The following is a 22,148-nucleotide window of genomic DNA, read 5'->3' as shown; positions in this document are numbered from 1 at the left end:
ATCCTCTTTCCCACTTCTTAATCACACAGACCTCCCTTAAGAAACTGTCAGGAAAGTCCTACTGCAGAGCTTCAAGTAGAGAATAGAGACATGGAGAGGGTCACTTTAAATTCCAGTGGGCCAAGAGCCAGTGAAGATAACATGCTTTGATACTGTAAGAGTAAATATGGTGTAGTGACTCAAAACAAATTTATAACCGAACTCGGTGACACTGGATTCTGAGTCCCTTCAGTTTCTTCAGCTGAGTTTGTCTTTTGAGGGAAATTAGATCAGAGGAGCTCCTCTCTCTAGCAATCTTTTCTTTTGAGATGACATTGTTACTGTGAGGATCCTCAGCCTTCAGGAACATATGACCTTTCCTTCCTTCTCATAGATGTAAGAAAGTACCCCAAGGAAAGGTTCAGACCCTTCGTTCAAAGTGAAAAGGAATGTCTGAAAATTAAGCACAACCTAAGATGTGATCTATTTCTTTGTCCACTTGGGACTGTCTGGTCTAACAGCAGTTATAATTTGATTGAGCTTTGACTGCTGTTCTTTTCCAAGACTGAATTAGCCAATTCCAGAATACCTCATAAGCTGACACAGCCTTTGAAAAGAGAACAAACAGTTAGTGACTGCTTGAGGGAAAAACGCCCCTTCGCGGCCTCCTCTTCCAATAATTTACCAAGTTTTTTTCACAGGATAACTAGAATTAGAATCAAATAGATACCAGATAGTCAATATCATCAACGTTCTACGGTTTGGAGGTTACATCAAAAAAGCCAAATTTGCATAACTATTATAAACATATTGTGCCTATTTTCTCATTCTGTTCACTGTGTCTCATTAATTCGAGTCAGACAGTACAGGCTCTACAGCCCGTGCGTCTGCTCCTCTGCACCCCGTCTGCTGCAGCTCTGTCCCCAGATGGTCAAAACCCACCCTCGGAGCACACTCACGTCTAGTCTAGTGAATCAGAAACGGAATAACCCTATGAAGGGGAGTTTGGACGGAAGGTAATCGGCATTCAATTTGTCTTGTATTTCGCTATGTTAAACAATGAAGAGAGATCAGAGCTGGTGTTTCCACGTGTTAGCTTCAGTCAGTGATCACAAGAAAAAAGACTCTGGTCTGCGTATTCGTGGACCTCTTCTTGCATTGGCTTACACCTAGGTGTCCATTTCTTAACATCTGAGTGGTAAGGAGAGTCTATCAGAAGAAGCCAAGGATAGCGTAGAGAGAGGGGAACTGGAAGGACAGTGCTCTTTCCCCTGGGTGAGGGTGCCAGTGCACATTAGTAAAGCTTGCCAGACCCTCCCCTTATGGACACAGCAAGTCCTGCTCATTTTCCGCCCATTCACTTAACTGCAAATCCCTCTTGACTGCCTCTACTGTCCCTTACTCCACCTACCCAAAGGAGGAGAGAAACGCTAGGACATCAGGAATGCGCTCCACTCCAGGATCGCGACCCACACCAAGAAACCAGTAAGTAGCACAAGTTTTAGCATTCAGTGGTCCTGCAAACGTGCAATTCCCTTTTCAAGACGTCTTCTGAATGAGAGGAAAGGCGAATGGCCCACCCTCGGTCGCATCCTCGCCCTCCAGAGAAACCAGCTTTGGGTGTCTAAGAGGCTTTTCAAGATAACGCTAGCCTTGGGGCTCAGGTGAGACCTAGAAAGAGAAAGCTGGCTGGTACCTCCTGTGCATCCTTTTCTCATCTGCCAGCAGTCTTTATCCAACAGCTTGGCTGCGCGGCGGGCTGCGCGCAAAGCTTGGAAGGGCTCATCTTCACCCGGTGACTCCCGCGGCGGAGGCGCGCGGGGCGTGCTCGCGAGCGACCAGCGAAAAGTTGTGCGCACTCTTGGTGGGAGGAAAGGGAGTGGAGACAGAGCGCGGGAGAGCGCAGGGGCAACGCAGGGAGGGGGGGTGGGGTAGGGGACTGCTTACATGAATTTCCAAGTGGTAGACCTGCCTCTGAGCTCTGCCCAATGAGATCCGTCAGGGGAGGCACCCGGCTCACTTTTCCACATCACTTCACAGTTACATTTGGCAGGCAGGCGGGCTCGCATGCCGGAGCGCTCGTCCCAGAATTAGTGGATGGATTTGGAATCCCCCTGCTTCCTCGAAGCTCCGCCGCCGCTGCTTTGGGCATAGACCCGAGCGTCAACACACCAGCTGTACTTTTGGGCGGCAGACACCCTAGCCCAGCGCGCCGGCTCTGCATCTCCGCACCAGGCGCCGCAGCTTCGAGAGGCATGAACACGATCCGGAGAAGACTACCCGGGGCGCGGGGATCCGTGGACATTCGCCACCCGCAGGAGCTGACCCCCAGCTCCTCTGGCAATTTATGAACCAGAAGGCTTGAGGTTTTTCTGCATCTGGGAACCCGACCTGAGTAAGTAGTATCTCCTAGCCACGTACGCCTTTGGATGGGAAAGAGCCAAGGGGGTTGCTTCCTTTAGGAATTCCCACGCGCCCTCGGACACCTTACGCACCTGGTGGGTGAGATGCTAGCGCCAATACCCGCTGAGCCGCCTCTCCTTTAGCTGCATCTGTAGCTGATGGGGTAGCTTTCTGTCTAAAGGGTTTTGCAAATTGCTCTCCCAGCAGATAGGGAGAAGTCTAGAGCCCTAGGCTGTCCCCCTCCAGTTTCCCTGCCACCCTCTTCTCGCGGTTGCTTGGCGCTTTCACTGGGAGACACAGGCGGGCGCTGCTGCAACCGTGCGCCTTCACTGCGGGGTCGGTGCGGTGAACGGGAAATACTCGCCGCCTGCACAGAGCAGGCTGCGAGCCCGAAATGAAAGCAGACAGTGGGGCCAGAGAAGCTGGCTCCTTGTTTTCTGCATGCGCCCACTTCTTAGTCGTGGGAGGGCGACCCCCTCGGTTGCACCGAGGGCTACTGCTCTGCTGCGAAAGCTCCAGAGTCAGGATTTTCCACAAGTGTCTGTTCCAGCTTGGGGGGCGAGGTGCCAGCTGCAAACTTGCGGAGCTCTGGGGCCACCTAGACACTCTGCAGTCACTAAGACGCTGCACCGCACCAGGGGAGGACCCCCGGCAATCCGGCTAGTGTCGTGAGCCCGCACCCACATCCCCTGTAAGCATTACATGACTTCTCCCTCTCTCAGAGCTCCGGGTGCAGAAAGATACACCGTGATCTTGGTGATTAGCGGAGGGGAATCCTAAAGGTCCAGCCGCGCCCCATCCAGAAAGGAGGCGAAGGGGGACTCCTGGCTATCTTCTGCCCGCGTGGTAATAGGTTCATAAGGGATCTACCCCGGTTTCCCACGGTTCTAGCCAAGCCTAGTAAACCGTGTAAACATGCTGACGCCAGTGCTGGTACCAACAGGTATCCAACAATTCCTCCGTGTTTTGCCCCCTTCCCAAGACTAAAGCCTCCCCTTGCCCAATTTTATAAAAATCTCAAAGTTTTGTGGTGGTCTTGGCCCCTTGCCTGAAGGCGTACAGCCTGAGACATGTCAATGACTAGCCTGTTAGCCTCCTTAGCGGAGATGGCAGCTGTTAACTTGGACTGATCAACAGTAAGAAATCAAACAACATTAAGTGTTTATTGTTGTAAACGCACAACATTAGTCCGTAATGAAAAATCAGGCTGGCAGCTGCTCACTTCAGCTTCAATTAAAGGGCAGAGATTATAACCAAGCGACCGGGAGGGAGAAGAGGCCCTTTCAACTTTGCCACGGTTTCTGATGGTTGCAGGCAGTTTCCTCCTTCGGGGCACGATCCCAACAATCCCTTTGAGCACTGGAACTGCTAACCAGATCAGAACCTGTTTTCTGTGAACAGTCTCCACTGTGTTTGTGGGAATGAGCAGAAGTCTGAGACAGTATGCTAGAGCAGTACCCTCTCGCGTCAGGGACCATCCGCAGACTTACATACATTGGGCTTGGCTGGGACCGGTTTGACATTCCTCTCCTAACACTCTGACAGCCATCTGGATGCTTAAAAGCCCTCGCTAGGCTGTCACCTCTGCCTTCATTATATGAGCATTTCAACTGGAAAACTATATGTGAGAAAGAGATATTTATGTAAGATTTGAAAGTGGGATTTTCCATCCGTTCAGTCTCACGCTGCTGTACCTCACTGCATGCAAAATGAGCCCTGTCTTTCCTGCTTAAACACCACTGAAATTTCTCCCTGGATACCGCCTTTCATCAGCCTGTGTCCGGTTTTGCAGAGATTTTTGTCTGGTGTGTGTGTGTGTGTGTGTGTGTGTGTGTGTGTGTGTGTGTGTGTGTGTGTGTGTGTGTGTGTAGAGGTTTCCTCTACTGGGAAGACATGCACATTTGGAAGGTTGTTTTCTGAGGGTTACATCTTTCCCATCAAAGAGAGCTCTCCATAATCGCGATGTGCACATAGGTTTGCACACTCCTTCTATGGTTGAAATTCTAGGACTAGCCTCCTAATTAAATAATAAAAGAGATAGCAGCATTCTATAAGTCAGCTTTAGCAGACTGAAAACTCCTTGTCACACTGTCATTTTCTGCTGCAAGAGTCACTCAGGACTTTGATATATACATTTGTCTCTCTATTTTTCTGTTCTTCCTCTGGCCTCAGAAGAGGGTGAGGAGTTGAGAAAAATCCCTCCTGAAAATAGTGGATCCACTCTGCCACTTCCAGGCTGGCTTCATTCAGGTTTGCTCCAGGCAGCCCATACTTCTTAATCTGCCCTAAAGACTATACGGCACATGAGAGTAAGGTCAAGTGTTCACCGTGACAGACTGGCCGATGCTCTGGCTAAGGATTTCTGATACCTGTGCTACAATTCTGTCTATCAGACTTTAAACCCACCACCCTGAAATTTTTTTAAATTTCTAACTTTTATTGTTAGTTTTTTTTTTTTTTTAAGTGATTCTGCCTTATTCACTGTCTTCAGGAGACCTCTAGACTTCAAATGGGTAAATCTCTGCACTCCAAAATGTAGCACTTCTTGACTGCACTCCTGGTATTCAGTATGCATTTGTTAAGTTTTTGAGGCTGTTTGCGTTTGGCTAAAGAGCAGACCAATTTAGAGTAGCCCTTGCCTTGCCTGCTGTATGCGTATCAGCTGTGACAGGAAAGATGTCTGTACCCTGTACTCAGGTGTTTTGTAACACAGTGGTCAAGACACCACTCATCTCCTGCAACTCCTCAGTGTTGTATTGAGCGTCAGATACATGGACAGTCAGTCGTAGTATTAATTATGTCAAAGCTCCCAAAAGAACAGAGCACTGTTCGACTGCTTAGCAGAATGGGAGACCTCTTGGGAAAGTATCTGTAAAGACTAGTCTATGAACATATTCATCTCATAATAGATACAAAGAACCAGACAGATGTTTAAGGTCTGTTGCTCTTTGATAGCCTAGCTAGCTGATCAGACTGTTGGGGAAAAAACCAAGGAAACTCCAAAGAAGGAAGATACAAAGTTTTATTAAGGAAGCTGTAACTTTGGGCTTTGTTTTCCAGGTTTCATTCATTATCAGAGAAGGAAAAAGAACACACGTGTGTTAAAAGGTAGCGTCCACACTTCAACAACAGTTCAGAAGACCTTCTCAAAATAAGTAAATTAATGTTTCCAAGGGAAAAAATAGTGAGTATTCTTTTACTCAAAGATCGATTTAGCATGGCTTTATCAAACTCCTAGATTGAGCAAAATTTCTATGCAAAGCCACAAGCTATCTGTAAGTTAAATTGGCATTCAGTTTGTACTTCTTACTAGTTTGCTGGCCTATCTGCAAGGTTTTGTGCTTGGCAAGTACAGAGACAAGAGCTATCAAGGCAGCCTTTTGATTGTAGGCAAAGTTAAAACCGCAAGGCTTTCTTTTAAAACACTGTGCCGGAAGGTACCGCCAGTACTTATTTCCATAATTTTATATTTGTTACAAAGTTATTCAGAGAGTGGAGGAAGGAAGACTAGAGTTTTCTTTTTTGCATTTTGTGGTCAGCATGGTTGACATTCACAGATGAAATGGGACCAACTTTGCTCATTATTTCAGGGAACAGCTCTTTATTTTGGTGTATTATATGTCTACTGCAGGCTGCAGTCACAAACTAAGGCACATCCTTACAGTTTTCTCCCGTGTTATTCACATACTTACAAATACATATACAATATATGGCCAGATAGCTCATCAAAAATATGCCTAGATAATTAACTAGTGGGTTGGTTTAAGTAAAGGAACTTAATCATGTTTCCCTTGCCGTTTCTCATCTGCCTATAAGTTGTATGATTTGTGCAACTAGTTTTTCAGATTTGTACCATGGTCAGTCTTTTAAGCAATAGTGTCTATGGGCATTTAGGACACTGCAGGGATTTCACCTAGAATCTTTTGTGTAATTATGCAGTGGAACAATACTTTGCTTTTGATGGGCAAAGGCCACCATCTGATTTAGCAAGGCTTAATTATCCAAGAGGATTTTAGTGCTCTCTCCTTTCACTCTCCTTGAAAGTGGAGCTTCACAGTTTATTTGTGATGAACTGTGGGTTCCTATCTCTGGAACCCACTTCAAATGTAACCATGAGCAGAAAATTAGCTGAACCTGGTAACTTCAAAAGGTCAGAAAAGAAATGAGTTCAAGGGATGCCATTTAGCTTCTTCTCCCATATGTTGCTGCTGACTAAATCTTCACAAAATAGCACTGGTTCCAATACTGTTTCCTTTTCTATCATATCCCAAGCTTTTATTTCTTGAGTTTTAAATGTCATGTGCTAGTCCCTATCATAAACATCACTCACCTTCTTGCCTGTAAATGTCTGTTTTTTAAAGTTCTGCTTGTAGGTAGGAATGTGTGGATATGATTTTATGTATCTTTTAAAGAAACAAACTATCATAAGAAAAACCGCTCATATTTATAACCTTCAAGCATTTTCCTTCCCCATCACCATTGCTAAAGACAACTTTGAATGCTCAGGATGATTGGTCCAGGGCCAAGAACAGAGTTAGTGCCCGATAAACATTCACTTAATGCATTAGGAAATTACCAGACTTTGCTCCCTACTTTTCCTAAGCATTTTCATTAAGGGGCTGGAGGTAAAACAATCATATGCAAAGTGCAACTCCAGGGCATATCTACTAAAATTGTTTCTATGGAAATTTCATAAGTCTTTCTAAGTTTATTTTGAGACACAGCTTTTCCCTTTTAAAAAACAATTCCATTCTTGTTGCACAGATCAGGTGTTTTCTTTATTCAAAATACTTTTAAATAATATAGGAATATGAAATATGACAGATTTTAGTGTAGTACATCTGCGATTAGATTTGTACCACAGGATGCTACTAAACTGTAAAGCACATATAGGTATATTTTATTAGAGAAAATATTCTAACTGTCCCCTGACTATGCGGGCAATTTAGATTCTGTATTTTGAATGCCACTGAGGGAATGTAAAAGCATATCAGAAGATGAATCCTCTGCTCTCAGCCCTTGCTTCGTCTCTTTCTCTTTCTCCCTGTCTCCCTCTCTTCCTCTCCCCATCTCCCTCCTTCCCTACTTCTCTTCCACACTCTCCCATTATTTCCTTCTATCCATCTCCAAGGTTTTTTAAAATTACATTTAAATATAATATCTATGGCGTGAATGTTCACCTTAATAATATAGAAATTACAGTGTCTTAAAAACCAACTTTATCTTGGCTGTCCTGAAATCATTTTGTAGACCAGGCTAGCCACGCAAAAAAAGAAAAAAAAACCCAAAGCACAAACAAAAACAAGAAACAAACAACAAAACAAACAACAAAACCCAAGAAGCCCTCAATCAGTCCTCAAGCTTGACTTAAGTCTATAGGATACCTTTTTCTTGTATACATGCACAAGGGAAAATATGCAAAAAAGATATATCTTCTGGATATATTTATTGTAATTTTAAGCATGTGAAAAATACTTAGCATATTGAATAAATTTAGATGAAACATTAAATTGAATATCTTTGAACATTTGTTTTATAGCACTGAGTAAAAGGGTTATGTATATTTGCATCCTATTAACATTTAAAATAATGCTTACCATACCTTCTTTATTTCTAGGTAGAATGATGCATACAGTAAGACTGTTTCATTCCTCATGTGACATAAATAACATAAAATAAGAAGATGTGAAGAGTGATATAAATATCATAAGATGTTTCCTTTTTTATATAAGAAAGCAAGTTTCCCAAACTTGTCATAAAATTTACAAGGAGATAATCCCTTCTTTATTCATCTATTGCTGACAGGCCTTAACAAATAGAATTTAACGTTATGTCCAACTATTTCTATCTTTAAAATGAAAAAAAAAAACTTATTTTGATTAAAGCAGTAAAATGTACTTGTCTTTTTCAGGCTTTCCAATTTCATTAAAATATTACAGCTCAACACAGTATAGTGAGCTTAGAATCCCTGTAAATTATTCACTTACTGCTCATGCACTATATATTTGGGGTGATAATCCAATATTACTTTTGTCAAATTATTGTTTTCCACCTCTCTGTCTGCCTACATATCCATCATCTGTGTCCATGACTTAAGGAACAGTACCAGCAGGTGGATTTTAAGCTGTAAAGCCCTTGGAAGACAGAAGAATGACAGTGAGGTACACTCGTTAGGGCGGTTCCTCCTTCATGTAACCTAACTGACAGAATCTTGACTTGTTACTGGGATACCTGGCTGCACTTCAATTGTAGCATAGTCTGCTCTGTAGCCTTGGTTATGAGACACAACTGATTCTAACCATTTCCCCATTTCAAGAGTGATAGATAGATCTTACCATTGGTAGAACTAAACTTCCTTAAATGTATGTATAAGAAACATGCTGTCAAATATCTTTGCAACAATACCACTACCTTTAATTAGTATTTCCCTCTTGTCCAACCACATGACTTTAGCGTCCCTTTAGCTTTAGTAAGGGTTTTCCACTTTCACCACCCACATAAATGCAAGTGATTGGGAAAATCAGTGAGGTTTCTCCTGTGGAAGAGAAGTTGCAAGCCACATTTTAAAACAAGGGGATCACAATTTGATTGAAGGTGAATAGTTTGGTGTCCTGTGGTGTATTCACATTTTACCCTCTCAGCAGAAAAGAGGGGTGGGGAAAAACAGGTCCATATGGACCACAAATAGAGGAAAAACAAAGCGGCCTAAAGAGGGAAATTGCAGCCCTTCACATGCCTTATAAACCCTCTGAAGCCATTACATAGAGCACATGCAAACAGCAGGTAGACAGAACTGTTTATTAAATGCTGCAGCTGCACCCTGCTCATGAACTTTATATACAAGAATGGGACAAAGTTATTCTATAACCTAGACATTAAAAGTTTCTTCATTTATGCTTGTAGCAAGAAATTGAGACTAAAATTTATAAGATGAGTGGGCATATAAGATGGCCTCCAACTTTCCCAATTAAAATATAATTTAGTATATACTTGCTGTATAAGACTACCCCTCTTCCATTGCATGCCCTATGCACCAGACTTAGGCATGTGTCTATTTTCATGCAGGGCAGAGACAGTCTGGTGCTTTATTAAATGCTGACAGCCAATGCTGGCCTACACTGCCACTTTAAGGCACACACAGCCCTCCAAGTTGAATGGGCAGGTGTTAATGGAGAGTGGAGAGTCCACACAGGTTGTCCGCCTGGTGGTTGCTTCTCCCTGCTTCTTACTTCCAACACATAGTGGAGAATCAGCCGTGACCCCCCCCCCCCCACTGTATGCACCGGACACATGAAGCAAGAGGAAGTGAGCTGCAGGTATGTGTCTGTCTTTTTAGATGACCCCCCCAACTCTGGCACAGATTTTTCTGGGTTAAAAAGTCATCTTATACCCTGGAAAATATGATAAATTTAGTTAGGCAGTCTTACTTACTAACCCCCTCAACCTAATTCTAACCCTAACTGCTACAATTGCCAAGCCATGCACACATTTACTGTTGTACTCTTTAATCTTCTGAAGTTGGTAACATGAAATGAAGCATCCATTCCTCATCCACTGGACTGAGATAAACTTGCCCTGGGCACTCATGAATGGTAGAACTGACACAGAGCATTTCTGATTGGTTCCCTTGGAGCTCCCATAGCTGTACTGCCAAACGACAACTCAAGAAAAAGATATGCTCTGACTGGCTACTATGATTTTAGAAAGCCAGTAGCAGTTACTTTCACATACCAGTTCTTCACACAGCCAGTTCTGAACATGTGACTTAAAGGTATCAAAAGGTGGAAGGATTTAGGTCAAACTGGAAGAGTAGCTGCCTGTATGTGTAACTGACAGGAGAGATGCCACACATACATTTACCTACTGGGGACAATCTCAATGTGTTAATTCCTTAAGAAAGCCCAGTAGAATAGGTTCATTCTTAACATCCTAACTAAACATATGGTTCTGAGAAATCTCTAGGAGTACATTTGAGCAATGGCCTTATTTTCAGTTTCTTATCTTTGTCAGTCTTTGCTAACCCATTCTGTTATATATCATATCATACATATATTCATATATGTGTATATATATATATATATATATATATGGAAAGCTTCCATGTGAATGTTACAGGTGCATTCATTTTGCTGAAGGTAACCAACAACTATAGAATTTAACACAAAGACAAAATCTTCAGGTAAAAAAAAAGAGTAGCGTATCAGTTACATGAAAACATGAATTTGGCAACTACTTTTCTGGATAGTAGGAAAAACAAACAATATGCTTTGGGATAGATCAACATATCACTTATGATCTGATGCCAAAGTCTGTGGGCCAGAAGGATTGTGGCTGACCAGGGGGAGAAGAAAACATATTGACAAATGTATTTATTTGTGGATAGTAAGTATTATTGGATCCCATTCTACCGAAGTAATTTGGTTAAGAGTTCTGAACATTCTGGGAAAGTGATGTCTTCCATTATTTATATTTGAGCACACACAAGAGTCTTTCATTTCCACAATACAAAAATTGTTCAGAGATGTTTAGATTTAGTCACCAGAGCTTGCTGAATTGCACCAGGCCACACAGTGAATCATGTCCCCTGTGATCCTAAAATATCATTTTAAATTCAGTGTGCATTTACCTGTTTTGATGCAAGCTGCTAATGGTAGTAAATTCAAGGTCAGAAACATTTTCAATACAAACTCTCTGATCCTGTATGTCATTTTTGCTTCCATAAAATACTATGGCCACTAAGCCCAATGGACAATAATAGCATAATTTCCTGTCAACGACAATAATCTGCTGAATTGAATCCTTAAGTGAGTGATTTTATTGTAACCATCATGATCAGTGAATGACTCCTTATTTGGTATTTTAATTCATATTGTTCACAAAATCTGTGATATAATGTGATCTTAATAATGAAAGTATAGCTAAAAAAAAGGGGGGGGGGCTGAAGAGATGGCTCAGATGTTAAGAGCACTGGCTGCTCTTCCAAAGGTCCCGAGTTCAATTCCCAGCAACCACATGGTGGCTCATAGCCATCTGTAATGAGATCCAGTGCCCTCCTCTGTTGTGCACAATACTGTCTAAATAAAATAAATCTAAAAAAAAAAAAATAATGAAAGTATATCTGAGAATTGAACACATTTGTCTTTTAAAATGTTGAGACCCTTAGAGTGACATCTGGCTATAATTAGAGCTGCACTTAAATCGTGAGTGTGAATTAACGTCAGATTGCAAGTCTTTTATCTAAAAGAAGATATATGCTTCTGGGGGAATTTTAAAGACTTTCTAACTTGTAAAAATTCCAGAGAGACTAAAATCTCTTCCTATTGCTTTTGGGATTGAGGCAGCAGTATTATAATGAGGTGGGTTGCTCAGCTGGTCATACACACCGTAGTTGAAATATGTACAAGTAAATTCAGTTTTAACTCAATCCTCATAATCTTATTTCATTTCTTCTAAGAAGTTTATCTATTTAGGTATGATTCACAACAATTATTAACTATGATAACAGTAACCTAGTATTTTGCTTCATCTCAGCAATACCCATAAAACTGTTCTCTGGTCTATGGGCAACAGTAGTTCATTCCATGGAAGAGATGCAAACGGATAAGTATTGTAGATCTAAATCTTTACACTCACGTTTTCTTCATAATCGATGCTCACTACTGCCTCATTATATGGATGTGCATGTGAGAGCAACAGTTAGTTGCCGAGTTACTCTGACACCACATAAAATAGGTAGGAGTGTGGCATTCTGGAAGACAATTTGGCCATCATTTAAAAAAAAAAAAAAGTTTATCAACCTAGCTGTATTTCCCAAGGTCAGGTGTAGGTGTGTATTCCTGTATATGAGAGATGGCTCACAGATATGTAAATGGTATTAAATGCCAGAGAAGAGGAATTGCTTATCTATATTTTACTGCATTCTTCAGCAAACTCCAAGGACCTATGGGAAATTTTGCTCTTTGTTTAAAACACCATGTTTCTCTACAGGAGGTCCTAACATCAGTTGCATTCACATTGCGGAAGAGCTTGTGGGAAATGCAGAGGACGCATGAGAAATCACCACTATCAAAGACTATACTGTACTAAGATGCCCAAATATCTTTTATGCATATTAATGTAAGATACAACTCAAGAAAGGGTTTTTAGAACTGAGTCTTTGCTGGGATTAACAGAGCTGATGGTTAAATGTTCAGTAACTACCATAGTTGATTTAATGACAGCTTTCGAGGCTTTGAAATTGGTGAGGACAAAGTATCTTTATTGTGACAGTCTGAAAACAGTAGAAGTCAGAGAATTTTTTTTGAGAGCAGCCATTTGCTAAACTTTTCTTAGGGAAAACAATACATTTAAAACTCCAGTCTCTGTTCCTCTTGCTTATCTCTGCAATGAAAATGAAAATTAGGAAGTAATAATGATACTTATTTCACAGAGTTATTTAGAAGTGTAGATGTGAGGTGGGGGTGGGCGAGTGTGAGTGAGTGAGTGAGTGAGTGAGTGTGTGTGTGTGTGTGTGTGTGTGTATGTATCATCTCTATGACTTAATATTATCCATTTTTTCTAAATGTTGACTGATAATGTAATTTTTTCAGTTATATTCCCTTTTGGCAAATGATATTAGACTTTATATCAATCAATTAATCTATCTATCATTATCGTTATCATCATCTAATTACCTATTTACCCATCCATCTATTTTTGAGACTAAGTAGCCCTGTCTGGCCTTAAACTCACAGATATCTATCTACCTCTGCTTCTTCAGGGTTAGGATTTAAGATATATGCCAGTACACCCAGGCTGCATTTCTAATTTTTGTTTGCTTGTTTGTTCATTTTTTGACACAGGGTTTATCTGTGAAGCTTTGGTTATCTTGGAACTTACTCTGTAGACCAGGCTGGCCTCTGACTAAGAGATGTGCGTGTTTCTGTCACCAGAGTGCTGGAGTAAAAGTAGTGTGCAACCACTGTCTGGTTGGATCTCATTTTAAATGAATAACAAAAAGTAGCCAATTTCATAAAAGTATGGGTAGTTCAGAAATGAGGAGGGGAAAAGAGCAACGAGATAGCACGTAAGTGTTTATGCCTCTAGACGTTCCGTAGAATATTGAAAGAACAGATGATGTGGACACAAAGGGGTGTCCAATGATTGGACTGCTTTTTGCCAGGGTTCTGCTAGGGATTCATGGGCATCTGCATATTTATATTTCCCTTTGCAGGAATCAAACACAGCCCGTCTATAGAGTCTAAAGAAAAGAAGGCAAAGTATTTGATGCATGCTGTAGAGACTATGACCTGTATACATGTGTTGAGCAACGCCTATTGACAAGCTGATATTGTAGGCAGTAATCGGAAAATGTCTTTCGGTGCTGAATTATTCAGTAACCCTTGGTTAGCTTTGGTTGTCTTGTTCCCATTGATTAACTCAAGTGGCCTTCCAATGACCTCCTCTTAACACGTATTAATAACACCTCTCCCACGAAGCTATCTTTAACGTAACCAGGCTGAATGTTATGCTATAATTCTGTGCCTCTAGCCCTACTAACATCCTACTTCTAAAGTAGAACAACTGTATGTTTTTCTTTGTCTTTGCCAGCTGTATTCTTTGCTTCCTGAAGGTAGAAGCTCTGACCTACTTGCTCTTCTATCCCATCTGCCCGACACATAGTATATATGTGCATCAAAATTTTGTATTTTCAGAAAAAGAGATTTAGACTTAAGTTACCCAGGTTCAAGTAATGCTTCTATCTTTACTGGGATGTATCCTTAACGAAGACATTTAGTGACTCCCCCTGCCTGAACTTTGCACAGCAATACCAGGTGGAAAGTTTTACATTTTTATGATAATGAATACTAATTTTGACTATACAATCTTCTGCTTTAATGTATTTGTTCTCACTTGTGAAGCTATGGCAATTTTTAAAAGATCTGGGAGTCAGTAATGGCTTTTCATCTGATTTGGCAATATCAGGCTGAGGTCTCTGGCAGGTCATGGTACATCCTGAGGGCCATTGACCAGAATCGTCTGGTATGGATTTAAATCAGGATTAGCTTTCTTATTTTAGAATCATTAATGAGATTCCTTGCAGATTGTTTAGTCTGACTTAAAGACAAGAGCATGTAAGATTACCCTAACTGCTTTTGTCCTCAGAATAAATCTGTTGGGTCCAAATTGTTACCAGTGTTGATTTTCCGGTTGTTGTGACCCATTCATAAACAGCTGCAGAGATAGAACGTAGGAGGTCTAGAGTCCAAATCTAACTCTGTCAACACTCGAAGTTGTTCTCAGAATCTCCTTCTGTACCTGTGGATCTCACACCACCGGAGATATTGCACAAGGCTTCTGAGTATTCAGGTCCAGCTTGCAATGGATTGGGCTATGATTAGAGTAAAAAGAAATACTCCTTTTCTTTAAGAAGAGTTTAGATTGAGGTGCCATGAGTAGAGGAAAGCCCATCCATCCCTCCTTAGCATCAACTCCATCTCTCTCTCTCATCTTGGCCTCCCCACCATCAAGTTTATTTTCCTCCGATACTTCCTTCTTTCACCAGCATCAACTCCTAACACTTTTCCCTGGTCTCCACAGCCTCCCCTCCATCCTCAATCCTACTTGCACTCCCCAGCCTCACCCCTGACCTTCCCTTTCTCCACGTCACGTCCATTCTTCCCTCACCAGCATCTTCTTCACCTCCCTTCCATTCTGCGTTCACTGGCATAACATTCGTTCTCACCAGTATCACTTTCTTTCTTTCCTGACCTTTTGAGAATCATTTCAATTCTACTTCCATCAGGTCACCCTTCTGCTTCAGCCTGCTCTCACCGACATTACTTTCATGCCCCTAGCACCCTGTCCTCATCAAAATGACCTCAGCTCTCACTATTCTCATCGTTCTCTTCCCTCTGCCGCACCCTTGTCAGCATCACCTTGGACCTACAACTATTGTATCATCTTAGAGATGATTTGTGTGCTGCCACCATTTCTTGTCTACTCTTACTGAAGAGCTTATAAGGTTTCAATCTTTGTCTTTCCTACCAAGGAAGGGACTATAACACTACTACTCCCACAGTCTGTCTCTCAAGTAACCATTTCTATTACAACATTGGGAATACTTCCCATGTTTTGGTTGCTCTTTATATGTGTTGGTTCTGAGCCATAAACACTACAACTCTGTAAATTAAAGGTTGTTGTGTTGCCATTTTATAGTTGAGAAGGCTGAAATTCAGGCAAGCTGTAGTATTTAATCAGCGAATGGTAGTAAATGGCGTAATCTAAAATTGAAACCCATATCTATTGACCTATAGAACACACTGTCTAGTGTATCCTAAAACTAGTTCAACATAGCTCCCCACTTCATGTCTAAAAGAAAGCAGATCATGTTCTGATCTTGTTGGAAGTGCCTTTAAGTAAATGAAGCCAAACAAGTCACATGGTATAGTCTGCTCATACTTTTGGATGTAAATTATAATTTCTGAAGTCTCAATGCTGTGGGCTTGGGGAAGGCTAGTGGTGCAACAATCTTAAGAAAAAGAGAGGCTGCTCTTTTCGTTGATCCCACACTCAAACCTATTAAAATTTCTCTGTCATGTGGATAGCTGCTACTTGCAATTGATGCCATGTACATTCTTCAGGGTGAGGTCCTTCTTAGGGGTAAGTCACAGTGTTAAGCTGAAGCCATGCTAAGAGTGACAAGCAGGACCATACCATAGAATAACTAGTTAGTCCAGAAACCATGGTGTTTGTGGCAGAATGTCTGTCCCTTTTAGTTGGCTCCAATAAGGCCATTCTCCAGCCCAGCCAATGAAAATAATGTCCTTGCTTTCTCATTCTGTGCCAGAATGCAACCAGGGACCTAGAGGTGAAAGGTTTTCTATCCTATTATGAAGTCCCTGAGCCAAATTGTATAGGAGGGTGTCCCCGGGAATTATTTTCCCACTTAATCTAATTCAGCCAGGCTTTTCTTGGGAATCTGCAGTGAACATCATTTTTTTAAAAATAATTTTTAAGTGGGAAGAAACACATTTTGCTATGCTGAAGGTAAGCAAAAAGTGTATTTGACACCTCAGGTAATAAGGATCTTTTTTCCCCTCTATCCCTCTCTGAATTCTTCTTTTGAAAATTGTATTTTTACCATATTTCATTCTCAAAGGAGCCTTTTGTCATATAAATCTCCCACATGTAGCTTGGGAGCTTTGACACTGCCGTGCTTAGAGCACATATGCTGGACATTAGAGAATTCTCTCCGGAAGAACTCTAATTTCCCCCTTCATTATTAGCATGTTGCATTTGTTGTGAACAGGCCTTCCTGACTGGAATTGGGAGTCAAGATTATATAAAACCTGGGGAGAATCCTTTCTTATCTTCATTTCCACTTTTTAAAAATTATGCTATTTGCTTAATGAGGGTCAGTTTCGTAAAAATGAACTACAACTTCGAATTCATACAAATGAATAAAAAGGGAAGGGAGAAAGGTTGTAGTTGGTATATATATATATATATATATATATATATATATATATATTCCAACATTATAGAGTATGTAAGACAGGAAATGGAGAGGAGAAAAAGAGAGAGAGAGAGAGAGAGAGAGAGAGAGAGAGAGAGAGAGAGAGAGAGAGAGAGAGAGAGAGAGAGAGAGAGAACATAAGGTCGAGGTGACAATGATAAAGTAAGGGAGGAATTGTCTACTAAGATCATCACTCTGTCACTTAAAGCAGTTTTTGAGAAGTGACATGGCTGTGGAATGAATGCTAATACCTAAATGATACTTAGATGTAAATGAGTTTGTTAAGTCTCTTTGTTCTGGTTCCTCAGGTCCACTTTCTGAACTCAAAGAGTTTGGGAAGTGCTCGTTATCGCTTCACATTTATATGTGCTCGCACTAAGCCCTGATTTTGTCTTAAACGCAGTTTCTGTAGATCCTTATCGCTCTTCCCTCTCTCTCTCTCTTTTTTTTCCAGAAAATTTCAATGAGAAGGAAAACAAATGGATTGTGGTCTTTGAAAGGCTGCTTAGACATGTCTGTTTCCTGGTCCTCTGAACACGTGGCAGAGCTGTAAGTAACCTCTTCGCACTGCGTGATGAATTGGATGGCTTCAGACCCCAGGCAAAAAAAATAATTGTCTCATTTTTGCGCTGATTTGCTTAACTGGTGGGACCATGCCAGAAAGGCTAGCTGAGACGCTCGTGGACCTCTGGACTCCATTAATAATATTATGGATTACCCTCCCCTCCTGTGTGCACACGGCTCCGATGAATCAGGCTCACGTTTTAACTACTGGATCCCCTTTGGAACTAAGCAGGCAGAGTGAAGAACTGCGTATTTTGAACCGCTCCAAAAGAGGCTGGGTTTGGAATCAAATGTTTGTCCTGGAAGAATTTTCTGGACCTGAACCGATTCTCGTTGGCCGGGTAAGCTTCATTTTTAAGCTCCTATTTCAGGGTCTGTTCTTGGTCTTTAAATGTTTCATTTCAAGCTCCCCACAGTTTATGGTCGCACTTAACTGTAAATCCTTTAGACCAGATGGTTACTGAGCTAACCTGTTGGTTTCTTTAGCAATATGAATAATCCCTCAGTTTAAACATTTCTTTAGGCAGTGTTGGCTTCCATATCACCCCACCTTTTGAAGATATTTGCATAGTGCACAAAAAAAATAAACTGCTATCTCACTTACCTTTGCTCTAGATTCTCAGACTTGGACCTGGTACTTAGAAGTTGTAGGCATTTGTGTGTGTGTGTGTGTGTGTGTGTGTGTGTGTGTGTGTGTGTGTCTTATCACAGCAACTGTCAAATACGATTTTTTCTATTATTTTGTGGTTATATTATCCCAGTTTTCAGGTGAATTTTACTTTTTTATTTCATTGATTGCTGTTTTAGTCCTTGGGGGGGGGGGCAAAATAATATCTGTAACACAAATGCTGGCCATAGCCTTGTAGTAACTTCATAGAACATTTACTACCAAGTAACTACATAGAACTGTTACTGCCAAGTGGAATCAAATGCATAGAAGGAATAATTTTAGTCCAGTAGTGAGTAGCTGCATTTGCCTGTTTGTGTGTTACACTGAATTTATATTTGTTTTTGTAAATTTTGCAAGTTCTTCGTGTAGACAGAGCCTCCCAGCTCTCTAAAATTATATTACAGTACTTCAAAGACATGTACATGTTCACCCGGCAGAATAACTTGTACGTTTTTGCTCATTTTGACATTCGCTGTTGTCATAGTTCAAAACCTGGTGAGGGGTTGAAGATAGAGTGCAATTGGTAGCATTCTTGCTTAGCGTGTAGGAAGTCTCAAATAATCCATTTAGGGCGTAACAGCAGGGAGGTCAGAAGTTCAAGGCCATCCTTTACCACCACAATACCTGATAACTAAGTTTCTAAAGAGAAAAGTTAAAAAGAAATCTTTTTCTGGCTATGAATCGACAATGGCCGACCTTCACGATGAACAAGATCGAGAAGTGACTCACATGCTATTAATTTCAGTGACTTGAAAGGGGATATAGCCCGGAGCAAAATACACATCGAGACTTGACATGTGTGTCTCACGCACTCGTCACTCCTGCTTCCGTTGCCATGTTCCCTTCCTTTGTGGAATGACTGAGCCTCTTCAAGTCTTGCTTCCCCACCTCAGGGGCTGCACGTGTTTATTCTTGGTTGTGGGCAGAGGAGGTGTGGAGGTACCTTGGATTATCACCCCTGGGATTCCTGGAGGCACACGTAGGCACCGAGCCCTGGACTTATGCACTTAGAAGACTCCTAATCAAGCAGTGATCTTTGTCTTCAGAGAATTCGTATCACGGTCAATACTGAGTGTTCCCATGTATGAAGGGCTAATACAAAAGTGCTTTGTTGGCGCAGACCGTCTTACTTCATCACTAGCTGATCATATGTGCATATGAATATGTAGGTACCTATGTGCATATGTGTGATTATATATGTGCACGCATGCATGTAATTTATGTGCACTGAAACAGATTTGTAATCCTCTTAAATCAAATGAAAAATAGCCATGGAAGATTTTCTTGATATAAACTCTGGTAGCAGAAGTGAGTTGAAGCTATTTATAGTCATAATGTATCCCATTACAGTGGCTGTTCGTATAGTTCACTGGAGAAATGTTAATGTAGTTGATTACGGGGTGCTGCCCTGGACCCTGCTGAGGTTGTTACTCACTCTATAGTTTATGAGCTTTAATATGCCTCTAAAAATGAGAGAAGTTCTGAATCCCAAATTGCATCTAGCCCCATTGGTTCTGGATACAGACTTCCTGATTAGCTTTATTATTTCTATAAATGCAAAAAAAAAACTGAGGCTTACATGAATTAATAAACCAAATTACAAATACACAGTCACTAAATGTTCTACATGAGATTAAATCTTAGTGACAATTCCCAAGATCATAATTTCAACCATAATACGATATTATATTTCGGTAACTAAGTATCTGGAGTTTATAATTTGCACTAAAGTGAGTGTAGGATACGAAATCTGTACATTCATTCTTTTCTATATTCTAATCTAATTTAACGAGCTCTAAGGCAAGCAATTTTCATCCCATATAAAATTCTGGAGTTACATGCCAGTGGAGTTAATGCATGCATGATTGCTCCTTGTTGCTCATAGTTACCTTGTTATGAAGGTATGTGAATTAAGATATGTCCTGCATAATATAAATAACTGAATATAGTATGCCCAGAAGAATTTTTTTCTGAATAGAAAAAAGTAATAAAAGAAGTGGAATTTTTTGTTTTCATTTTTTTTTTTAAATTTAGTATCAGATAGCTCATTTCACTTCTGTTTCTAAAATGAAATAAAAGTAACAGTGTCAAGTAACATTCAGGGTCCCTATGTAACTTAACAAATGTTTGAGGTGTCTTGTTTGTTTGGAGGGCAGACATCTCAGTAAACCCTGGGACTTTGAAATGGGCAGCAGGCTCCTGAGTCTCAGTAACAGACACTGCGTATGAATCAGTTCTTCTGCCTGCTCTTTACTATGGGCAATTTCCAAATGATTAGTAAATCATAGTTGCATGATTTTTTTTTCAGAATTATACTGCAAGTATATTTAATCCCATGTATTTCCCTTTAAATCAAATTGCTCCTAAAATATGACCGGCTTAATTTTGAGTATTGTGGACTTTTGTAAAACTAAATTTCTATTTCAGGTGACTGCTTCCTCCCTGAGTGCAGGGATGATCCACATCGGGGCGCTCACTGGTGTTTTATGATGTTTTATCTTTATGCACAGTCTCCCACATCTGACTCTCTAACCCACTTCACTGCACAGCGTCTCCCCAGGAACCAGTTGAGGAGCATTAGTTTCCTCTGAGCAGACCTGCTCTTTAAAAGGCCCTCCTGCGAGTCACTATGTTGGGGGCCTCACACTTAGTGGGCAGAGTTCAAACTCAAGGGCACACGCAGCTTTTGAGCGATTGGCTCTTCGGGATTGTACAAACACCTTTATATTATCCAGGCTCTGTTTTTACATATTGGTGGCAGCTGGATGTGGAGAAAAAAAAATGTAAGTTAGAGATAGACTTCCTAGAGCTTTGAACATGAACTTTGTCATTTTTCTGGGTGTTAAAACCTTCAGAAATTATTTGAGCTTTTCAAGGACCGTGCAAATAATATTTAAAATCGAATGAAATGTGAACTGCATAATGTTTGCTGTTTGCTATATAGTTATAATCAGGTTCTTAATTGTGTGTGTGTTGGGCATGGTTGTTGTAGATATGTTAGACAGAACCAACCAAACAAACACTGATAACTGTCTCTCTGGGTTAGCATAAGACTATGGAAACAAACAGGCTGCCGACTCCACCCCCATCCAGGCTTACTGTGTTCAGAGTATGGGTGTTTGAACTTTCTGGTTCTCAGTCTGGAGGGGCAGTGTAGAATAGGAAAAGGTCGTCAGAGGTTATCCAATCAAGACACCACATTGTCATGTACAAAGTCTTCACTCAGGAACTGCATCTGCTTGCCGAGTTACAAAAACAAAACAAAACAAAACAAAAAACAAGAGCAACAACAACAACAACAAAAACCATATATTAATTCATATAACTATGCATTTTTGTGATTTTACTACATTCATAGCTAACCATGGCCATAGCAGTTGGATATACCTGATACAAAGTTATGGACATAGAAAAAAAGATGATAGACTATTTCTTTGGTCAGACACAGCACAAATCTTTGTATTTCTTGTTAAACTAGAAAGAAGTAGAGGCCACGTTTAGAGAGCTAACCTTTGCCCATTTTGCCTTATATATGGTTGTTCTTCCTCCAATATTTCCTTTTCGTTATGCTGTAAGTTTTCCTTACTGTATGATCATCGTCTAATATCTTCCAAACTATGTTAATAATTGATCTGCTACCAGAATGTTAGCTTTTTGTTTTGTTTTTGGGTTTTCATGACAGGGTTTCTCTGTGTAGCCCTGACTGTTCTGGACTCGCTTTATATCCCAGGCTGTCCTCTAACTCACAGAGATCTGCCTGCCTCTGCCTCCCTGAGTGTGGGGATTACAGGTGTGTGTTATCACGCCTTGTTCAGAATGTAAATTTTTAAGTGATTCATTTATGTCTAAATTTCCTTATGCCAGGGTCCCAGAGTCAATAACAGTACCTGCCTACTAAGAAATAATGAATAAAATTTCATTTGAAAACATTAGTGGACAGCTTATCTAAACAATAAAGGAGTTTTGAGAAGTCCTATGAGCTAAATTATACTTGACACAAGTAGTATTTTTCAATAAAGCGGTCAATACAGTGCT

At 40.9% G+C, this 22,148-nt stretch overlaps 1 protein-coding gene across 3 annotated transcripts in view; it reads left to right on the top strand.

The window, feature by feature from the left end:
• The first annotated feature begins 1,975 nt into the window (after positions 1-1,975).
• Positions 1,976-22,148, top strand: part of Cdh8 (cadherin 8) — a 394,887-nt gene continuing 374,714 nt past the window's right edge. For 2 of the 3 annotated variants that reach the window (XM_051168537.1, XM_051168536.1), the window contains exons 1-2: positions 1,981-2,374; positions 17,334-17,784. In XM_051168537.1, coding sequence (XP_051024494.1) covers positions 17,533-17,784 — 252 coding nt within the window. In that variant the 5' untranslated portion in view covers positions 1,981-2,374; positions 17,334-17,532. Of the gene's footprint in view, positions 2,375-17,333; positions 17,785-22,148 lie in introns of all 3 variants that reach the window. The other variant, XM_051168535.1, reaches the window with a different exon arrangement.

Source organism: Acomys russatus, chromosome 26 (assembly GCF_903995435.1).
Source record: "Acomys russatus chromosome 26, mAcoRus1.1, whole genome shotgun sequence".
NCBI classification, from domain to species: Eukaryota; Metazoa; Chordata; class Mammalia; order Rodentia; family Muridae; genus Acomys; species Acomys russatus.
This window is presented reverse-complemented; position numbering and strand designations above follow the sequence as displayed.